This window comes from Trypanosoma cruzi, genomic scaffold (assembly GCF_000209065.1).
Source record: "Trypanosoma cruzi strain CL Brener 1047053516775 genomic scaffold, whole genome shotgun sequence".
NCBI classification, from domain to species: Eukaryota; Euglenozoa; class Kinetoplastea; order Trypanosomatida; family Trypanosomatidae; genus Trypanosoma; species Trypanosoma cruzi.
Genome location: NW_001849560.1, coordinates 278,182 through 299,166, shown reverse-complemented (window position 1 = coordinate 299,166; position 20,985 = coordinate 278,182). Strand labels below are relative to the sequence as shown.

Sequence of the window (20,985 nt, the reverse complement as noted above, 5' to 3'; positions counted from 1 at the left end):
CCACTCCCCCTCTTTCTGTCTGTCTGTTTGTTTGATTTTCCCTTTAAAAAAAAGAAAAAAAAGAAAAAAAAGGAAAAAAAAAAGATTTCATTCCTTCTGCCTTTTCTTCTTATGATGTCCGCACCTTCACTTGGAGACGCCTCGGTGCTCACTGCTGCGTCATCGTGATGAGGCGCAAAAGTTTCATAGTAGCCTTCGATAGAGAGATGGCCCCGGACCTTTCACGCGTCAGCAACACGTGCAGTTGGGGGGCAACAATTTTTCGCACGGTTTCCAGTTCATCGCATACCTCCAAGGCAAGTTGGAGCACGTCATCCACGCAATCCATGGGGAACTCCGCAGATACGTTTAGCAATTTTGTTACAATTCCCTGAACAAAGGGAATCCAAAAAGTACTTGTGCAGTCCTCCGCCTCGTTATTTAGCATTGACATCCATGCCGCCTCATATATCGGGAGACTCATAAGCGTATTCACTGCAGTCAGCTCCCCTGCTCGGCTCAAAGCCAACAGCGTGGCCCGCTCAACCCCGCACTGCTTGGAAATCGTCTTGCCATTGGCGCATCCTCCAGAGGCACCAAGAAAGGTGCTGCTTGTTGCCGGGGATGAAGTTGTGGGAGGAACGGAAAGGAATGTCGGTTTGTAGTCATTCGTAATCAATGAAGGTGTAGCACGCGAGGTTGGGCGTAGGATCTGTCGTTCCATATCCTCTATGTACTGCTCGTACACGGGAGCTGCCGGTGGTGGAAGGCCACGCTCCTCGTTGGTGAACTTCGGCAGTCCCGGCACCGAAACCAAGGTGCCCTTGGGGCTGTCAGGACCGTACACCACACATGTCAACTCGCTGCCATAGACGCAGCCAGTGTCAATGCCGTACGCAAAGGGATGCTCCTGCAGTCCGGAACGGGCATCGTGACCAAAAACAACGAATTCCGGCCCCTTCCAGTGCTCCGCCCACGGTTCCCCACGAGTCCCCTTTACCACCGCCTTCCACTTTGCTTTTGTAATGGTACGAGCCTTCTTATCTTCACTACCACCAATCTTCTCTAACCGTCGCATATGCATAATTTCAAACACATCTTGATTTTCAATGGAATTATTCAAATTGAGCCCTGCGTGTACCACGATAACATTATATTTTGGAATGCGCAGTATGTGTGGGAGCGAACGCAAATAGTCCTGGCAACCTTGAGGAAAGGAGAGCGCAAGCTGCATCACGGGATCAAGTTCCTCCTGTACAGTAAGTTTTGGTTTCCGACATCGGGCGATGCAATTGAGAAGCGTACTATCATGGTTGCCTAGCACTCCAATGGCGCCCAGCTTCTGTGCCACCCGCACTGCTCCTATAGAGTCGGGTCCCTTATTGACTAAATCCCCCGCCAGTATGAGACAGTCCTTCCCCTTCTGGTAGTTTACCTTTAGCATTAGCTGTTCAAGCTGCTCAGGGCAGCCATGGACATCCCCCACAACAATGTAACGATGTTCACACGGGGGTGCCGTACGAATGATTGGTTTTTGTGCATTGAAATTGTCTATAGGCTCAAGCAACTTTGGGTCTGCTGCGGTGCCTGCCACCAACGTTGACATTCGCACAGCGCTGGGCTCGACGTTATTCAGGGCAATTGCTACGGGGAACGACGACGAACCCGCATCCCGTGAAGTTGAAATGGTGGTGCTGGAAACCGCCTGTAACAACTGCTTCAACGCGTTGTTGGGCGATTGCGCCGGGGTGACCGCCTCCTTTTCCTTTTCTTGATTCAACATTGGCTGCTGCAAAGATCGTGGTGTGGGACGCATATTGCGTGTTGTTTTGCCACCACCACCACCAGTAGCAGTAGCACTGCCCTGGTTGCCCCTAACCAATTTCAACTCGCTGATGGAGGGGTGGCTGCTGCTGCCGGCGCTGCCGGTCACGAGAGTCATTGGCGAGGTGGTGTTGCTGCCGCGCCCGCTATTGCCTGCCTTGACTGTGTCCGCCTGCTGTGGCACCGCATTGAAAAGGCCACGGCCGCCCATGACATCCTTCAGGGCGGCGGCCACACTTGTTGTGGGGGCGCTCTCGGGGCGCTGGACCGAGTCGACAACACGTGCCCCGTTGCTCAGCTTCAGTAGTCGCAGTTGCGAGAGAACGGCGCTCTGCGTATCCATTTGGTAAAAATTCGATGTCGCAACCGCCCTCGACTTTCTCCTGAAACCAATTTGCTCTTTCTCTCTCTTTCTCTCCCGTGTTGTTGTTGACCTCTTTTCTTTATATTTTTCTTTTTCTTTTTTTTTTTTTTTTTTTTTTTATTTCCTCGTTTTCTGTTGATTTTTTCTTCTCTTTTCTTTTCTGTTCTCACTTTTTCTTTCTTTTTGTTGTTGTTGTTCCCCTCCTTCCCTCCACCCCCTTTTGTTTCTCTCCAGTCACGTGTGAGTGCGCGTCCTTCTCTTCCTTTTCTCTACGCTTTCTTTCTTTCCTCCTCTTCTTTTTTTTTCTTTAGATGTCGCCTCCCGTCCACTCACTCACACAACTTGAAACTCCTCCTCGTCCTCCTCCTCCTGTTGCTGCTGTTGGCGCACCCGCCCCCCGCCGCCGCCTCGTGTGTCCTCTCGCTGGTGGTCCGCTCCTCGCCTCACGCGTGCGTCAGCCCGTCTTCGTCCGCGCAGCCAGTGGGTCGCAGGACGCCTGATGGGGGTCGCACAGCAGCAGCAGCACTCGACGGTCAATCACGCAAAAAACAAAAACGCAGCAGGCACCACAAGCCACGCACGCAAAGGGGGAAAATAATAAACAAAAAAACAAAGAAAAAAAAAACCCAAAAAACAAAAACAAAAACAAAAAATCACACAATAAAAAAAAAAAAAGGAAAAGAAAAAAAAAAAAAAACTGACAAATATAAATAAATATATATTTTTTCTCTTTCCCCACACACACACACACACACTCCTCGTGTTGTTTCTCACTTCCCTCGCAAGGAGGCCGCTGCTGCAGGAATGACAAAAATGATTGCTAGCAGAAAACAAAGAATGACTGAGTGAGGAGGCGCTATGTTGAAATTCAAATAAAAAAGAAACGGAAAAAAAAAAAAACTCAATCGGTCGCCGATTGGAACCCCTTTTTTCTCTCTCTTTTTTTTTTTTTTTCCCCTTTCACTTCTTCACTTTTCTCTCTTCCTTCCTTCCCTCCTTCCGCTCTTGGCCAGCGTGTTGTTCTTCTTGTTGTTGTATTTCGCCTTCGCCCCCTTATGGGCTTCTCGTTGCGTCTGCACGCCTATGTTTTTTAATTCTGGACTTGGGGTGGGAGGAGGAAAAGGGGAGGGAAGGGAAAAGAAAAAAAAAAAAAAAGAGAGAAGAGAAAAGAATGAGGTGAGCAGCCACAGTAGTCAAAGACACAAGGTAGGAGATTCACGCAGTACATCCCGTCCCTCCACAGTCGCTTGCATCGCAAAAACACTGCAAGCAGGCACGTGCAAAACTATTTATTGGGGCTTGCCAAAAAAAAACAATAAAGAAGAAGAAGAGCGGAAGAAAATTTGGACGACAGCAGAGTACGGCAATTGTCTCTGTCTGTCAGCGCCGCTCCCCCTTCCCCACCTCTCCACCGCGTCTCGGCGGCGTGGCTCACCAAAGGTGCAGTATGTCGCATACGTCCACCTCCTGCAGCTCCCCGGCGTATTCCTCCCAGACGTGTTTGACGTGGGCATCCATCAGTTGCTTCTTGCGGGTGACCCACTCGTGTTCCTCCGCCGTCAGTCGCGGATCCGGCATCTCCGTGAGGCGCGTGAGCAGAAAGAACTCCTCAATGGCATCGCCATACAAAACAAATTGTTTACGCAGCACTCGCGTGGCACTCTGCACGGCGCCCTCCGCCTCAAAACTAAGCGAGTGGTATGTGCGGCGCAAACCGGCACCACAGCCCTGTCGGGAAAGGCTCAGGGTGGTGTCGTACAGCTCCGTGATGCGCTGCTCCAACCGCAGCAGCGGACTTGCAAAGGCGCTGGGAATTTCCCCCGCAGCGTGCAGACTGCCGTCGGCGCACGGAAAAAGCAGCGTTGGACCAACAGGCCAAAGCGCAGTCAGGCGGTCACACCAAGTCAAAAACGGAGTCTTGCGGTATCGCCACGGTAAACGCCACTGCTCGCTCGGCTGAACTCGCAACGGACGCGACGGCAGACGCAGACAGCGCGTAATCATGCTGCTGTAGCTTCCGTCAAGGCCAACGACACGTGTATCCGGCGCCTCATCCGCCACGAGCCCCGGTGGATCCCAAAAGGAGACCGTCATGACATTCCGCTCATTGTCAACACGAACTAATTCATCACCGTAGACGGCCTGTGAGTGAACACCAGCAAAGGCGGTAGGTTCCAGTGCACATGTCTTAAGAGTAAACTCGACCCCACACAAGCGCGTCCAAGAAAAAATGTCTGCCTGCTTAAGAGCACTCATTCGACTGTTCCACGTATTGCTGTTGCTGAAACCTTGGCTATTCCCACGCTTATCGTCTTCCTGATCTATGGAAACAGTTTCCCACTCCTCCGCATCCCCACCAGCCCTGCCCCGTGGCAACAACTGCATGTATTGAGTCCCCCATGTATATAACCCACAGGAAAGAAAAGGGTAGCATAATGCCACCGTCGTGCATGCAGATTTCATTTCTGCAGAACAGACAGGCGAGAGAGTAAGTCCTGTCAGACGATATACTAACACACGGTCCATGCTGGCCACCGCAATGAGGTGATCGCCACCGTAGCCCTGCACAGAGATGTCAATTGCTCCACCATTTGTGATACAAGCCACTGAGGATACGCGCAGCGGCTTCACATGCACAAGCAACAGGCGCCCCGATGTAGGGTCGGTCGTGACTCCAGCTGACTGCACCGCTGTGCCAATAACAACAACATCCACTACAGGACCAGAGAGTGACTCGATGCACATCGGAATCTCCTTTGATGCCATCGGAAGTCCATCAACCACGCGAAACGCCTCTGCATCCACAGCACTAACAAGTGAGATGTCCTCCCCCCGGTCTGTAAGCGCCACAATGGTGTTGGAAAGGGGCATGTAAATGGCCTTGGTAAGCCTGTGGTCATGGGCCGTGATGAAAGGCAGTTGTAGTGCATGGGACTCTTGGTACTTCACGGGGCCTCGCTGCAAAGCACCACTTCGACGAAAACGGGTTGCGTTTGTCGAACCTGGCGGAACGAGATCCGGGAAAGACCACATGGCAATGCCCATGCCATCCGATAGCACCAGCATGTAAAAGGATGCGGCAGAAAAATAAAGAACAAAGCCGCAACGAAGTGGCCTGGGACGCACGCACGCCCCATCCGCAGAGGTCCGCTCGTCATTCCCGCTGCTGTTATCGTTAATGCCGCTCCTGCAATCCAACGGCAAAGGGAACAACGCGACACGCAGCTGTTCCTCCACCACAGCAGCGGGCCCCAGCAACAACAGCTCCACCACGTGAGCATTGACCGCCACAAGATTAAAGTGGGGGCGGGCGACGAGCCCACAAACGGCGGTCACGGGCAGACACATTTCCGCCCGGAATGCTCCGCCGTCAACATCCTCCATCGCCGTGAGGAAAGGAAGACCCTCCACCGTGGCGTAACGCAACACTGCAACCGTGCGGTTTATAAAATTGAGTCCCACTCCGCCATCCATAACTGGAAAACCTGACAAAACAACAGCGTCAACAGGCAACACGTGGCGCTTCGTGTCACCCTCGCCCAGCAGCCATACGACGATCTCTTGTGACCACAAGCACGATGCTACGGCCCATTTGGAAGACTCCGGTAGCCTCCATGCGACCAAATGCGACACATCACCTGACACACGTTCCTGCAAAATGACATGTGGAGTTTTCCTGCCCTTGATCGAAAGAATTGTAACGCGTTGAGAATCCGCAACGGCAAGAAATTCGTCTCCGGCAAAGCATGCATTTGACGCGCGATCCATTCTTGACAGAATTTCTCTCAGAGAGTTGCGTGTACCCGCAAGATTCAGACATGTAGGCGTGCACTGCGCAAAAGAAAGTGACGGCGGGGATGACACTTCCGCCTTTTCATCGTCTGGGGGTGCCGAAAACGCCGCAAGGGTCGGCTCATCCAAGACAAACTCCTCCGTTTCTTGTAACTCCTCCATGCACCCTGCCGCTCCTCGCAAGAGAGCTGTGCGGGTGGCGGTGGTCACCAAAAAATAAAGGGTCAAATTCAATGATCGCGACGCGTTCATGTGTGGTAATGCGTACATCTGATGAACGCCAGCAAATGCCGCATGGACTCGCAAAGGGGATATCACGCCGGGCGATAGTCGCTGCAGCATGCCTTTTGAATACGTGACGACAATGTCCATGTCAGGGCCAGAGCAAGCCGATGTCATGGCGCCATGAGACAGTAAACCGCCAACGGCGCATCGTTCTACGAGATCAACAATGTACGTGTCAGAGATGCCGTCGCCCAGCAGCACGTAACGCTGAGTCACTGAGTGCGGCTGGAAATTTGTGCTGTGACCACGATTAAACGGCAGAATCGATGTGGCGCGGAAACCGTGCGGCAAACCTCTAATACACGCAATGGGCCACTCGCCATCTTCACAATCCCCTGACTGAATGTTAGGCGCGTCACAAATATCACGATTGCCGTTGCACGACTGCAAGATCTCGAGGGACACCTCCGTCAGAAGGCCATTTTCAAGCAACAGCCACAGCACCTCCCAGGAACCGCACCTTTGCAGCAACACAGCAGCAAACGGGTGCTGCATACTGCGTGCGATGCGCACTGTCCTGTGGCCGCTTACCATGGTGAGCATGGCGCCCTGCGTTGTGGCATCAATGGCCAAAATAGACAACACATGCAAGCACCCGAGTAGCGAAAGAACTAACATGCGATCTGGAAGAGTTAATGCAAAATAAGGGGAACCGCTTACAGTCAGATTCTTCAAAAGCTTTCCACGTGAAGAAGAAGAAAAGACCCCAAGCACACTCAACGATGATCGATTGGCGAAAACAAAAGCAAAGCTTTCAGGCCCCTGGGAAGGCTTTGCTGGCATCGGACCCATAGACATTATGCGGTCATCCGAATTGCGGTGAAGCAGAGTCACTGAGACAGGCGGAAAACCATACGACTGCGCAACGGGTGGTGGACTCTCCAAATGTTTTCGCTCTGCCAATTCTGCGACCGTGCACTGCATGAGCAGTTCCTCGTCGGATTGCTCGATCACATCACGTCTAAACGGAGCAACACCATATGAGAAAGGTCCCACACTCTGAGGAATGCTCAAAAGCCACTTCTCCCGGAAAAACGTGTCGGGTGCATTGTTGGGGATACCGATGATTATTGTGTGCATCACACCGCGCAGGATGCTACATTGCACCGTCGTCCCGTTGATACCAGTGGCAAAAAGCGGCCGAGCATCCGGCATGGAAGACCCACCAGCTTGACTGGCTGAAAACTTTCCACGATACAGAACAATCCACGCATTGCTGTGGTGTAAGACGTCATTGCAAAGCCAGGAGTTGGGGGGCGCAGGCAAATTTGCCTGATATCGCCCAACTAAAATCTCACAGTCCTGTGTGAGAACCACAAAACACTGATGCGCACACGCCACGAGAGCAACGGCGACACTCCCAACGTGCAGCTCGTCCCTTGTGGGGACAAATACGCAGCTCTCGTTCCCATCGCGGTCGGTCTTCCAGACGGGCTGCTGCACTTTTAATAAGGAGCCCATGGCGGTGAGAAAAACGGTAGTGCCGTCTTCAAGAAGAAGAGGACATACGATATGTGCCACAGAAGAGGGAACCAGTTGTCGCGTTGTCAACATTCCCGTCACAGAGAGAAAAAGAGAAACGCACACACAGACAGGCAGTGTATCTACTCCTGTTTCTTTTTTGTTTTGTTTTGTTTCGTTCTTCCTTTTCTTCTTCCTTTTACTTCTCTTCGTCTCAAATGAAATGCGTGAACGTATATGTCTAACGTGTGTATTCCTTACTAGGGCCGAAAAAAGAGACACGTGTGTGTGTGTGCGTGTGTGTGTGTGTGTTAATACAGAAGAAACTCACATGCACATATATTTTGGCGTTGAACAGAAAGAGGAAAACAAAAATGTTAAAACAACAACAAACAAAGAGAGAAAGAGACAAAGAGAGAGACAGAGAAAGAGAGAGAGAGAGAGAGAGAAAAAAGGAGATTTAACAAGGACACAATAAATTAAATTAGAATAAAATAAATAAAATGGGCAGCAATTGCAATGGAGATAGATACAAATTGGTAAAAACAACAGAATATTCCTACTGAGATGTCACGGACCCTCCTCTTGGCCACGAAGGTTGTGATTCAGCGCATTGCAGCTGCTCATCTAATACCGTCGCTGTGGCGGAAAGGGAGCCGGCATTCCCGTTGGTGCCAAAACATTGGCTGCTACGCGGCGATCCTTGCAGATACCGGCGCACCCAACCGCGGGAAGCCATAATGCCGGCGAAACCTCCCCCGCCGTTGGGTACCGCGCTCTCAAGACTAATAACAGACGTCGCTCTGGAACTACTCATTTCGGTGCGGTTTGTCATGCAGTTGAACGCAAGTTGTGTCGTCTCCTCGTCTGAAAAACCACTCTGCGGGCCGCGTTGGTAACTTGTCGGTTGTCCAGTGCTCATGGAGGCGCTGCCAGGCTTCATCTCGTCGTTGTCATTCCATAGCCGTCCTGCCCGTGCCCTTCCCTCACGGTCGCCTCCGCATAACGAGCTTTCACTTCCAACCACACTCAAATTCGTGCCGTTCGTATTCGCTTGACCAGACTTTGCGGCGTTTGATACGCGCGGTCCCGTGATGATACCGTTGGGGATAAGTTGTAGCATTTCCTTCGTAAGTGGCAGGCGTGGCTCTGACTCAAGCCCTTGATCTGAGGTACTGACGGCGGTGTCCGTGTCACAGAACGTGTTGTCATCTTCAAAGGCACTTTCACTCTTCGTCTGTTCCACCTCGCTGGGATTTGGGTCAACGACTGTGGCAGAGGAAGGCAATGGAATTTCCTGCAGGAGCTGGTTGACCGCGTGGTGTGTGAGGGTATTGGGTGGATCTTCGGCCCTGTACTCCAGCCACACTGCCCGCGTGTATGGCCGCAGCGTCCCGTCTCTCGTGCAAAGAAGAACGACAGCCATCGACCCACGGCGGTGCGGCGGGGCAAGAAAGATGACATAGCGGTGTTCCACAATACTGCACGCCAGCAGTGTTCGCCCTGTGGAAACGCCAAGCGACACCACATACGGTGCACAGTCGGGATCGAGGTAATTCACCGGCAGACACACAAGGGCGTGACAATTCGTAGAGGCAATGAACGGACGATCCGGAGAGACAATGATGTGCGGTTGTGGCGTCTCGTTCTGTGAGGTGACATCTGAAAGGACGCTTCCATCCCGATCCGAGTCACGCGACTTCAAAAGACGTATCTGCCGCGTCAGTTCCCTCACCTCCGCCTCAAGGTTGCGGATGCGGGAGGCGGAGGCTTCTGCCTCTGTCTGCGGCCCAACGACGGCGGTAGCTTGCGCAGGGGCAGATGCAGCAGCGGGCAATGAGACTGGCGCGACTGTTGGCCCATGTGCTGGGCTGCTGGTGCAGGCGCCAGGTGCCGTGGAACGGGGTGAGATGTATTGGTTCACTGGGGAACCAAATGATGAGGGGCGCGAGTCCTCGTGGTTAAGCACCCAAAAACGAACGCCGCCATTTGTGCGCGGCTCGTCGCCCACCACTGTTGGCAGAGCAAGTGACCTCCGCCCAGGAAGAAGCCCGCCACCGTTCGAAACCGGTGACGACGATGATGACGCCGTTGTAGCCACGGACATGCCCGCAGTGCCGCGCGCCGCAACCGCAGCCTCGCGTTCAATCCACTCCACCAGGTTTGCCGCTCCCTCGGGCGCGGGTGCGAAGCCCAACATCAGCATGAGATCCACAGCGCGATAGGCGCCCTGTTTTTCGACGAGACGACGCCAGATTATAGGGTTCATATGCACAAAAACGGGCTTCTGATATTTGGCAGAGTGGTACGCCATGCGGTCCTTCTCAAACGGCGTTATGTGTCGCCGCAGCAGGCGCCAACGTGCGTCCAGATCGGGTGACCACAGCACCTCTGAGGCACCCAACTCTTCATCCTGAATATGACTCGCGTCCATCGCAATATAAGCAATTAAATCAGACGTAGAATGAATAAACAAACTAGAAAAAAGAACACCTATTAAATTTTTCCTGCCACAAGGAGAGAGAAAGAAAAAAAGAAAAACGGGAATGTCACAGGGAGGCGGAAGAAAACGGCCTTTGCAGAAGCCAAAAGGCAGCCCCCAATGGTGCATTTATGCTTATTTATGGGGCTCTTCTCCCTTATCCACACATACACACGCACACACACTTCACATTGTTTTTAATCCGCTCAGGCAATTTCGTCGACTCGCTTCTCACAGCCTCGCTCGTCTTCTTTTATTCATTCCCCACCACTCAAGTCTCAGTCTTCAACTTCTTTGCAGGCTCCGGCTCTGTCGCTTCACTCGTGACTCCGCTGCGCTTCTGTGCCCACAAGAACATTCTTTTAAGAGCTTCCTGCCGCCTCTTATCATGTGCCGCCATGGCATCCCGAATCAATGACAAGATGTGTGGCGCCAGCAGGGAAGCCGTCTCCATGCAGTGATTAACCTCGTCAAGATGAATGCAGGAGCCCTCCGACTTGGATACGGAGCACACTTGCCCCTCCGCGTTGACGGCAACTACAACGGAGGAGGACGCTGCAGTCGCCTCCGCAAAAGTCGGATCCACAACAACTTCAAGCGCCTCTTGACTGTCCCTGCGGCCCCGTGCCAGCCTGTTGCGATCGCCTGGTGCCATGGTGATCGCAAAGCTGAAGGAGAGTGGGGTGTGGTGAATGGAAAGTGGCACGGGGTCTCGCTCATGTGTTGGGTGTAAAATGACAGAATCGCCTCGGATTGTAAGTTCCGGTCGTCGATAGTGCAGCAGAACCGCCACGGTGGCCCACACCGCAACATCGGTGACGTTCCCCTCGTCGTTCAGCACCGTGACGTCCACACTGATGCTCCACACACGCCGGCCGGGTAGCACACAGAGACCCTCCGTGTCGACAACCCCGCCGCCTTTTATGAGTCTCTCCAAAAATGCAGTTAATTTCTTCAATTCCGCCGTCTTTGCGCTGCTGTCACGTTCCGTGTACGGCTGCCGCACAGAGAAATCAATTATACCGTGCTTTGGCCTGTACGGGAAAGGTTCCACGAGCTCACACGCAATGGCAGCAGTGACGATGGTTCCGCCGCACCGCACGCAAGAGACATCTCTAGAAAGAAGCGGAAAATCAACATTAACCTCCCGAAGCTGCTGCGCCCCCCGCTGGTCGGGCCGCAGTCCGGCAATCCACGCGGACTTTGTGAATTCCACTTCGCGTTGCGTCAGCGCAGGGCTGGCAATTGTCTGAAAGGCACAACGGTGTGCCATCATGGCTCCTACGACGTCCTCCGCCTCTCCTTTCTCGTGGACTTCTTCTCCCCGCCTGCACCTCTTCTCCTCAAAGCCACCTTTCTTCCTAAGGGCAGGTGTTGCACGTGGAGGCAATAAAAAATAAAAAATGATGGAGCAAAGAAATGCAATGGCTGTGATAAACCACATTCCACCAGCACAACAGCAGCATCAGCGGAGATGGTGGGTGGAAGATGAGCGCATTGCGACCCCCATCACAAGCGCAAAAAAAAAAAAAAAAAAATTTGGATGATGCGGTACTCGTATCAATAGAAAAAAAAAAAAAAAGGAAGAATAAACGGCAAAAAAAGAAGCAAACAAAGAGCGAAAAACACATATATGTATATATGACCAAACATGTGAGAGACTTTCCTCATTCATCGTAGTCGCTGGAATACGCCTCCACCGCGAAGTCCTGGTCTTCATCCTCCAGCATTTGGCTCTCCATCACACGTTGCGGCGTCAGACCTCCGCCCATCTCCAGTTCCTCCTGAGACCAGAGCTTCTTCGTCGCATCCCCACTCTTTAGTTCCTCCCGTCGTCGTCTCTGCTCCTCGTCCAGCACTTCTGAGCTGCGAATTCGGTGATCGTGCTCCACACTGTAAACGGACAGGTCGGGCTTTGTGAGCATTGCGCCCGTTATGCTGCGGCTCTCACCGTCGTCCCCATCATTATCGCCTGTCTCAGCCTCCACCGGGTTGAGACGCATCCACGACGCAGACGGCTTGGAAGCCAATGCCGCAGCTGCTGAGTTGCCTCGCCCGTAAAGCGGCAGAATTCCGTCCACCGAAACGTCCGGCCCGAGTTGCATTGCATTTCTTGTCTTTTCTTCGATACGCTCCATGCGCGCACGGTGCTTCTCCCGCAGCATCTCCCGCTCCTCCTCCAGTCGCCGCTCCTCCGGCCGCCGCACATTGTGCTGGTAAAGGAAGTGGTGTTGCATCAGCAACCGCATCGCCAACCGTGTGTCGCCCTCCGCAAGAAGCCGTTCCTCTTCCTCAACATCAACATCCTCGCTGTTTTTATTTGCCGCGGCTGCCTCTTTCGGAATCTTTCCCCCGCTTCTGTTTGTCCTAAATCTATTGTCGCCGCCGCTGAGCGCAGCGGAATTCCTGCTGCGTGCGGAGCCCAACGCTGCCGGTGGTGGTGGCGGTTCTAACGACGACGTTCTGCCGTGGACCGCGGCGGTGTGCGTCCTACCCCTCCCCCCTACCGCACGCTTTGGTGCCAAGGCAACGTTCCATGTACTGAAGAAATGGAGCCCGCCTACGTGGGCCGTGGCACGCTGCAAATCCACACCACGAGTCAGCCACCGCATCGCCTACCCTCTCCCGCGTAATATCACTCCCTTGACGTGTCAGCGAGAACAGACACACGCACACACACACACAAAAAAAAAAAAGGAAAAAAAAAGGAAAGAGTGAATTGGCGGCAGAAAGAAATTAACGGCGGCAATAAGTGACGGGGGACAGCCGGTGAGAAGCGACATCGCCATCACAGAGAAGCAAAATGGGCTGCATGATGAAAAAGACGTCTACATGATGGTTTAAAGCACATGCATTCACATAAACAAACAAAAAAAAGAAAATGAAATAAAATAATAAAATAAAAGGTCATGTATTAATATCACATCAACAAGTCCATTTGTATATATACACACACACAACACACAACACTCGCTCCCTGAAGAAAAAAAATTTGCACAAGACGCAGAAGAACAAAATCAAAAAAAAAAAAAAAAAAAGCAAATAAATAAATATAAACAGAAAATAGCCTAAAGAAGGGAGGAAAGGAGATGAAGCAATGCAAGAAGCAAGCCAAAATACGGAAATTTAAACCCCATGTGAAAGAAAATAAAGAAAAATGAAACGGCTTCCTCTGGGGCAATAAATGCTGCGGGGTATGAGCATGAAGGAGCAAAAAGACGGCACCAACCATACCACATACCCACAAACAAATACGCGCAGTCGCTTCCTTTATTTCCCGCGATCCTCGTGCACACGCACATATATATATATATATAAATCACAAGACTCACTCTTCTCACTTGAAGGGCATTAACAATGAATACCGCAGATGGAAAACAAAGAAAAATAAGTAAATAAAGACCTCCCTGTTGGCGCTTCCTGTTTTTTCTTTTTTTTCTTTCGCCCGTCCGCCCCGCCCCCTCTTACTCCTCTTTATTTTCCCCCTTCCTCAGTAAAACCTCAGCTCGTGAAGTGAATGGTGGGGCGCAGACGTCTACGCGCAATCCTCACGGCATCGCCGCAGCACACCACATAATTGAAAAAAATAAAATAAAATGGAACATGAGGGTTTGGTTGCTCCCCCCCACATGCATATTGTACGTATGCTTTATTGTGCGGCGTACGCGTGCAGGCGCCCACACATGTATGCAAACATACATATATAGATGTATACACATTTGGCATGATCTTACCGCGTTATAAAAGAAATGGCCCCTCTCCCACCCACCACCACCACAAAAAAAGAAAAAAAAGAACAAAACCCAAAAACAATTGTGTCTGAGACCCTCACCCACCCAGTAGTAATAATATTTGCAAGCAAGAAGTAGCCAACTCCGACCCGATTGCATCACTCTCTATTAATTCTTACATCACCATCGCCCACCAAGTAAAGTCTCCTTTAACGTCCAGAAGGGCCAAGACATAAAAAAAAAAGGAGTATGAGATCATAATAACAATAATACAACCAAGAGGACTGTCAGGCGTGTGTATACACGACCACACATTCACTCAAGGAAGAAAAAAACAAAAAATAATATTATACCCCCCTAAAATATGCGGCTACACACAAAGAAAAAAAAAAAAAGGAAAAGCGAAAGAAAAAGAAAAAGTAAACAATTATTGAAAAATAAATAAGAAAAAAGAAAACAAAGAAATTATGTATGGACTTCTGTGTGTGCTCGTGTGGGTGAGCGTTGTTCTCAAAATCCAGGCATTCCCCAAGGCTCGATGTTATCAGCCACAAATAATTCCCATTCAGCAGCCAAAAGGGAAATTTACCCCGTCCCTAAATCCGTTATACCAGAGCTCCCTGGCAGCGTCTAAGGTGCCAGTGTATAAAGGCATGGTTTCAGCGGCACAGCATCAAAGCCAGGCCCTGTCTTTCGGCATCTGCGTGCACCGCTGCGCTGAAACGACATTGCCACGTCAAAATCGATCACAGAGTCATCGTTGGGGCAGCTGCTTCCCTTGATTAACTGACACTCACTCTCGCTCACGTTGCTCCTCCAGAAATCCCAACTCCCACTGAAAAATTCATTCATACCCTGGTTATCCAGGAAGCTGTCATCACCCTGTGCTCCAGCGGTGTAGCGCGCAATGAAAACACCATCAGAAGCGGCCGAATTGTCAACAGGAGCGATTAGCCCCGATCGGGAAATTGTCTGAAAGGTAGATTGAATGTTCACAAAATTGGTAGAGTTGGAAACTCGCGATGCCGCAGAGGCGGTTGCAGCCACCTTGCCAGATGTGGAAGGAGAGCGCGTGTTGGTAACATCTTTCATGGTCGCGCCCGTCAAATTAAATTGCAATGTTGATGGCGGTTTACATATAAGCGCCGGCGTCGCGCACATCTGAGGACGAATGGGTGAAGGCACCAGAATACCGTTGTTTGCCCAGGAGCCATTATTATCATTTGGACTTTTGCAGTTGTATACCAAGAGGCTGTCGCGGTGAAATGGATGAATGCTGCTTGTGGGTCGTCGACCCAGCCAGTTCCGGTTTCTCCGCAATGAATTGTTAAGGGATTCCTGACGCCAATTGGAGGAAGCAGTCGTCCAATCGCATCTTTTCTCTGGCTCAGGCTCCATGCAGTATTTCTTTATGACCGATCAATGAGGAAGCGCGCACACGGCGGCAGTCCAATCAAGGTATTTCTCCGCAAACTACAAAAAAAAAAAAAAAGCAAAAGAAAAAATATATAAGTGTGTGAAGAAAGCAATCAAGAATCCGCATAATTTCCAACAGCAGACAACAACCCTCCCCCGTGGAGAGAGATCATAAAAAAAAAAAAAGAAGAAAACCGGCGTTAATTACCAGTCCCGTTGATCATGACTTCACAGATTTGGTACAGGAAAAAAAAAAAAAGTAAAGAAATGATTTCGATAAGCCAGAAAGGCAACAGCGCCGAAAAAACCGCATCAGTGCCAGAGTATTGGAGAAATACATAAATGCTGCAGTTCCCGTGCAATGCTGTTATTCGGTGCGGCTGCAGTAGGTGACGATTCCACTGAAAAAGCAACAACAGACCGTATCGCGGTCCCCTTCAAACCACACAGCCGCGCGTATTCCTCCTCACGTATAGGTGTCGTATTTCTTTTTTTACAACGGGTCTTAGGTGCCTGATACAACGCCGTCGGAAAGGATGACTCTATGGAAGAAGCCACAGAGGCCATAAAGGCTGTGTCTCCAACACACCCGCCGTGGTGTCTCTCGTTTATCCAATCCACAACCTTTTGCAATTCCTTCATCGCGTTCTCAAAAAGAATTCGGCGTTTATTCAAGATCAGCTGCATCTCCTTCTGCTCTGCCGCTGAGTCGCAAGGCTGCCTGTTGCGTGACTCTTGCAGGTTTGATTGCCGTGCTTGAACGGTGTTCTGTTGATCCTCATACTTTTCTGTCCGCTGTCGGGCCCGCATATCCCGAACCGCCATACTTTTCGCAATGGAACACTTGTATTCATTACTACACCTTCTTGCGGAAAGCAGTTCTTCCTGCCTTCGTGTTGCTGCACTCCTTCGTAGCTCACCTGTCGCAAAAGCTGCGACCTGCCGCTGCCTCTCAATTAACTCTTGATTCATTCGCCGAAAGCTGTTCAAACGCAAACGCTGCAGAAAACCTTTCGAAGACTCTTTATCGTCTCCCTGTTCTGTATCGCCATCCGATAAGTCTACTGCACGTCGTCGCCTTGTTCTACTTGCTGCAAAATCACTGACTCTCTTTTTGGAGTTCATTGGAACTGGCATGCACCTCAATCCCGTGATGAGTTGTTGTTGCGCCTGCACCCTAGAAAGGGCGATGGAATCAAGATGCAGTGTGTGAATCGACTGGGACACAATGGCGAGAAAGCCGCTGTAATATGACCGCATAAGGCTCAGACGGTCCACGCTCTCCTCTTCCTTCATGGCGGTCAGGGCCTCGGCTGCCCACTGGTGACGCAGCACCAGCGCGATAGGAGCTGGCTGCAGGCCAATGTCATTCTCGTCCCGCTCCATCGCCGCTTCTTCCTTTTCCACAGGCGGTGGGGATTTTCCATCCTTTGCTTCATCTGCCGACATGGTGCTCTGCGTGAAAAAAAAAGATACACACACCAAGGCGGGTAACTTATTGCCTCACCAATAATGCCCCTCTCTCCCTCCTTCGCCACGTGCCACCCAAAGAGAAAAAAGAAAAGAAAAAGAAAAACAGTACAGCAGCAAAGGAGGAAGAGAAGCAAACAAATCTCCATCCGAACCAAACCGCAAAGGAAAAGTAATTCCCGTCTTAGCCTTCTTTCATCCTCCTCATCAAGCCCAACAAATAATTTCGATTAATTTTTCGTTCTAACTTTCTTTTTTTGTTTTGTTTGTTTTTATGTTTTTTGTTTTTTCTTCCTTTCCTTGGCTTTTATGGGTCACCACCAAACTGGTGAGTACTCTTTCGCTCCTTCCCAAGAGGGATTATGATAAATAACGACAATGAAGGTCGTCAACAACTTTCCTTTCCTTTCATTTTCATCCCCTTCCACTCTTCCCTTCTTATTTGCTTGTATGCTTGCTTCTTTCTTGCCCGGTTCCATTTTTATCAATGCCATGTCTGCCCTCATCTCGCTCAACGAGTTTGGGCACACCTTCTGGTTATCCATTTTTGTTTGTTTATTTTTTCCGCCTGAATGTAATCGAAGACAAATCACATCGCAGTCTTCATCTTTGCGGCCTCTGCAAGCGCCTTCTCCATCGCCACATCGACGTCGGCAGCGGTAAGGCCTGACTGTGCGGCGTGCGGCTTACCGCCACCTTTCCCGATTGCTGCCTTTGCCCAATCGACAGCGCTTAGCTTCTTCGCAGTAAACGCCTTTGGGAGCGTCACCAGCGCGAGTGCCTTGTTCGCATCGGTGCCGAAGAGAAAAACGCCAACGTCGCCCTGCACGGCGTTTGTAAATCCATCAGCGTATGCCTGCAGTGCCTCTCGTTCAGCACCAAAATCGCTGAGTCGCTTAACAAAAAAGGGGTTTTCCACCGCGTCATACGCCTCCGCCTCCGCTCGTCCTGCAACGGTGGCCTTCTCCCTCAGTTGCGCAGCCATCGCCTTCACATTGGCAAGGGCAGCCCGGATACTCCCGTCGATTTCCTCCCGCAGTGAATTTTTCACCGTGAGCGGGATGAGACTGTCGCCGACCTTCTTGTTCAGGACCGAGAGGCTCTTAGCGGTTGAATCCGTCATACCACCGGCGACGATATCACGATATTCCTTCTCCAGCAGTTCCCCCCGTGCACGGGCCTTGCGTGCGGCGTCGCGTGTCGCCACAACAATCCGTCGAACCCCTTTCATAAGTGCTTCCTCTGAGAGGATAACCGCAACCTCTGACTCTTTTATGTTCGACAAGTGGGTGCCACCACAAAATTCCACAGCGTACGCACGCCACTCTGCACTCTCAGGCTTTGCAAGAAGGTCATCGACTGGGACGCCAACAGAAATGACACTGACGGGGTCTGGGTACTTCTCGCCGAACATCTGCCGCAGCCCCACAATATGTTTGGCTTTTTCAAGTTCCACCTCCTTGCGGTACACCACTAGCCCCTGTTGAATTTTCTCATTAAGGGCCTTCTCGATCTTGACGAGATCTTCTTGACTGACCTTACTATTGTAGCTGAAGTCAAAGCGTAGCATTTCTTCGGTGACAAGGGACCCCTTCTGTTGAACCTCCATGTAATTCTCAGGAGCTTCGTCCTCTAGCACGCGTCGTAGACACCAGTTCAGGACGTGTGTCATGGAGTGATTCGCAGCAATCGCTATCCGCCGTTTGTAATCCACCTGCAAATCCACAGAAGACGTTACAGGAATAGGTACAGCCGTTGAGTTTGTTGTCATCATGCGTCCCAAATGTACCACGTAGCCACCAAGATTATAAACCTTCCTTACTTCAAACACGGCATCGGCAGCAGCTACAATGCGCCCAGTGTCGTATATTTGGCCACCAGACTCCGCGTAAAAGTTTGTGACATCCATAATGAGGCCGATATCTTCCTCGCCTTCCTCTCCAGGCATCAGCATGTCTACAAACGTTCCTGTCTTCTTGTTAAAAATGGCCTTCACCTCTGCGGTACGATTCTTCCAGATGTACTTGGCGGCATCCTCCGTTGGGGCGATACCCATCTGTTTGAGCTCCTCCAGTTGGTGAACATCGAGGAATGTCTTTGCAGCAGCGACACGACCAGCACTTAGTTGATTTGCCTTCATGGCCGCGTGAAAGCCGTTCATATCCACACGTAACCCTGCATTCTCCGCCAGCAAACAGGTCAAATCCACAGGGAAGCCATAGCGATCGTGAAGAATAAAGGCATTATCACCACTGATGGTGTTGTCAACCGCGTCAGCAACGGCCTTGTTGAAGTGCTTAAGACCCACATCCCATGTCTTGGCAAAGGATGCCTCCTCGTCGGCAAGCACAGTTTTGATACGCTGCACTGTGCGAGGATCTTGCATGTGCGTGAAAAAGGGCCCCAACGACGCCACAACAGCGTCAACAAGTTCACTAAAGAAGCCAACCTTTGCGCCAAGGAACTGCAAACCGTAGCGGACTGCGCGGCGGATGATGCGGCGCAACACAAAACCACGACCAACAGAATCGGGCATGGCACCATCCGCCAGGGAAACACTGAGGCAGCGAATGTGATCTGCTATCACACGGTACGCCACGGTTGCATCGGAGTCATTTTGATCACGTATTTCGGCATATGACTTTTCGTAACCCGTCACCGCCTGAATGGCCTCAAAGAGTGGCGTCCAGGCGTCTGTATCGTAGTTCGAGTGCACACCTTGCATAATGGACGTCAGTCGCTCGAGCCCCATGCCTGTATCTACATGCATCTTCGGCAACGGTACAAGCACACCGCCTTCATGACGCTCAAATTGCATAAAAACAAGGTTCCAAATCTCGATCACCATTGGATCTTCCTTATTCACCAGCTCGGCCGCATTGCGACCACCCAGACGGTCAAAGTGAACTTCCGAGCAAGGTCCACAAGGTCCTATATCGCCCATTTCCCAAAAGTTGTCTTTGGCATTACCAGATATAACATGCTCGGGTTTCACAAGCTCCAACCACAATTGTTTCGCCTCTTCATCGGCTGCTATGCCGTTTTCAGGGTCCCCCTCAAAGTATGTCACATAAAGACGGTCCTTTGGAAGCTTGTACACCTCGGTCAAAAGTTCCCATGCCCAGCGGATTGCGTCGCGTTTAAAATAGTCACCAAACGACCATGAACCCAACATCTCAAAAAAGGTGTGATGGTAAGTATCACGACCAACATCGTCCAGATCATTGTGTTTACCGCCTGCGCGAATACAAAGTTGTGAGTTCGCCGCACGGGTAAGGCGACCAAATTCCGTATTGGGATCTGCCGTGCCAAGAAAAAGATTTTTAAATTGATTCATGCCGGCATTGATAAAGAGCAGTGTGGGATCATTGTTTGGCACGACAGGGCTAGATGGGACAAACTTGTGTCCTCGCTGCTCAAAGAATTTCAGAAACTCCTGGCGCACACGGTTGACGGGCCACTCAGTCATTCTTGCGGCCCTCGTCGTTGTGGTAGCACACGCAGAAGGGAGACGGAGGAAGTGGATAGGTAAGCAAAAGCCTTTTCTTTGCACAAACAGAAATAAATAAACCACAAGGAAAGATGCGAGGGAAAAACATTATATATATATATATATATATATATATATATATATATATATATATATATATATCGACGTAACAGAAGGAAGCAGAACACCACAAAAGCTCCGTTAACTAAGAACAGGTAAAACTGGCAAAGAATACAAAACAAATTCTGCAAACCCCATACCTGCCCCATAATATCTTTATTTTTGCATCATTAAAGGCGTCCTTCCCCTTTCATCTACTGTCACCATAGCAGATGGCAAAGCAAATGCACCACAGCCGCGAGGCACACAGTACCGCCTGCGGCGGAAACAAAAACAATAGTATTCATCTTAAAGCCAGACTGTTGGCGCATCCACTCTACACTGTCTTTGACGGAAAAAAACAATTCCGTTAGGGTTCCGCTGTTGCGGATGACGTAGTCAGCACGCCTACACTTTTCTTCTATCGGCATCTGAGCTCGTACGCGTTGCATCGCCTGCTCACGTGTGAATCCATTGCGCTTCTCAAGGCGAGCAATTTGCTCCTCCTCTTTACATCCCACCACCACAACCCTGTCGATAAACCATGTATAGATGTTAGACTCGTATAGGAGCGGTGCATCGAGTACCACAA

General features: G+C 50.8%; 9 protein-coding genes across 9 annotated transcripts, besides 23 other annotated features; all 9 read right to left on the bottom strand.

The window, feature by feature from the left end:
* Positions 1 to 19,915: a sequence feature (heterozygous, Esmeraldo-like haplotype).
* Positions 46 to 83: a microsatellite.
* On the bottom strand, positions 149 to 2,146 carry Tc00.1047053506863.80 (serine/threonine protein phosphatase, putative; the record flags this gene model as incomplete). The annotated part of the gene is made up of 1 exon (XM_805107.1): positions 149 to 2,146. The coding sequence occupies one exon, from the start codon at positions 2,144 to 2,146 to the stop codon at positions 149 to 151; it is 1,998 nt and encodes a 665-aa protein (XP_810200.1).
* Positions 2,241 to 2,352: a sequence feature (A-rich).
* Positions 2,419 to 2,476: a sequence feature (A-rich).
* Positions 2,759 to 2,864: a sequence feature (T-rich).
* Positions 2,870 to 2,894: a sequence feature (AT_rich).
* Positions 3,092 to 3,168: a repeat region.
* Positions 3,095 to 3,214: a sequence feature (GA-rich).
* Positions 3,297 to 3,339: a sequence feature (T-rich).
* Positions 3,599 to 7,798, bottom strand: Tc00.1047053506863.70 (hypothetical protein, conserved; the record flags this gene model as incomplete). Its single annotated transcript, XM_805106.1, has 1 exon — positions 3,599 to 7,798. One exon carries the CDS (start codon positions 7,796 to 7,798, stop codon positions 3,599 to 3,601), a length of 4,200 nt encoding a protein of 1,399 aa, XP_810199.1.
* Positions 7,848 to 7,920: a sequence feature (GA-rich).
* Positions 7,988 to 8,017: a microsatellite.
* Positions 8,102 to 8,164: a microsatellite.
* Positions 8,179 to 8,210: a sequence feature (AT_rich).
* Positions 8,265 to 10,316, bottom strand: Tc00.1047053506863.60 (hypothetical protein, conserved; the record flags this gene model as incomplete). The annotated part of the gene is made up of 1 exon (XM_805105.1): positions 8,265 to 10,316. The coding sequence occupies one exon, from the start codon at positions 10,314 to 10,316 to the stop codon at positions 8,265 to 8,267; it is 2,052 nt and encodes a 683-aa protein (XP_810198.1).
* Tc00.1047053506863.50 (ribosomal RNA processing protein 45, putative) lies at positions 10,459 to 11,463 on the bottom strand (the record flags this gene model as incomplete). The annotated part of the gene is made up of 1 exon (XM_805104.1): positions 10,459 to 11,463. The coding sequence occupies one exon, from the start codon at positions 11,461 to 11,463 to the stop codon at positions 10,459 to 10,461; it is 1,005 nt and encodes a 334-aa protein (XP_810197.1).
* Positions 11,707 to 11,728: a sequence feature (AT_rich).
* Positions 11,750 to 11,813: a sequence feature (T-rich).
* Tc00.1047053506863.40 (hypothetical protein, conserved) lies at positions 11,855 to 12,799 on the bottom strand (the record flags this gene model as incomplete). Its single annotated transcript, XM_805103.1, has 1 exon — positions 11,855 to 12,799. The coding sequence occupies one exon, from the start codon at positions 12,797 to 12,799 to the stop codon at positions 11,855 to 11,857; it is 945 nt and encodes a 314-aa protein (XP_810196.1).
* Positions 13,053 to 13,092: a sequence feature (T-rich).
* Positions 13,193 to 13,251: a sequence feature (T-rich).
* Positions 14,297 to 14,383: a sequence feature (T-rich).
* On the bottom strand, positions 14,549 to 15,316 carry Tc00.1047053506863.30 (hypothetical protein, conserved; the record flags this gene model as incomplete). The annotated part of the gene is made up of 1 exon (XM_805102.1): positions 14,549 to 15,316. One exon carries the CDS (start codon positions 15,314 to 15,316, stop codon positions 14,549 to 14,551), a length of 768 nt encoding a protein of 255 aa, XP_810195.1.
* Positions 15,647 to 16,783, bottom strand: Tc00.1047053506863.20 (uncharacterized protein; the record flags this gene model as incomplete). Its single annotated transcript, XM_805101.1, has 1 exon — positions 15,647 to 16,783. The coding sequence occupies one exon, from the start codon at positions 16,781 to 16,783 to the stop codon at positions 15,647 to 15,649; it is 1,137 nt and encodes a 378-aa protein (XP_810194.1).
* Positions 17,039 to 17,106: a sequence feature (GA-rich).
* Positions 17,200 to 17,252: a sequence feature (GA-rich).
* Tc00.1047053506863.10 (alanyl-tRNA synthetase, putative) lies at positions 17,394 to 20,273 on the bottom strand (the record flags this gene model as incomplete). Its single annotated transcript, XM_805100.1, has 1 exon — positions 17,394 to 20,273. The coding sequence occupies one exon, from the start codon at positions 20,271 to 20,273 to the stop codon at positions 17,394 to 17,396; it is 2,880 nt and encodes a 959-aa protein (XP_810193.1).
* Positions 19,916 to 20,200: a sequence feature (areas merged during assembly that could not be assigned to a particular haplotype. This can correspond to areas where the two haplotypes were merged or to regions with more than two copies in the genome that were merged during assembly.).
* Positions 20,201 to 20,985: a sequence feature (heterozygous, non-Esmeraldo-like haplotype).
* Positions 20,404 to 20,456: a microsatellite.
* Tc00.1047053506863.4 (dephospho-CoA kinase, putative) lies at positions 20,615 to 20,985 on the bottom strand (the record flags this gene model as incomplete). The annotated part of the gene is made up of 1 exon (XM_805108.1): positions 20,615 to 20,985. A coding segment is annotated over one exon (371 nt), but the record flags the coding sequence as incomplete, so codon positions are not given.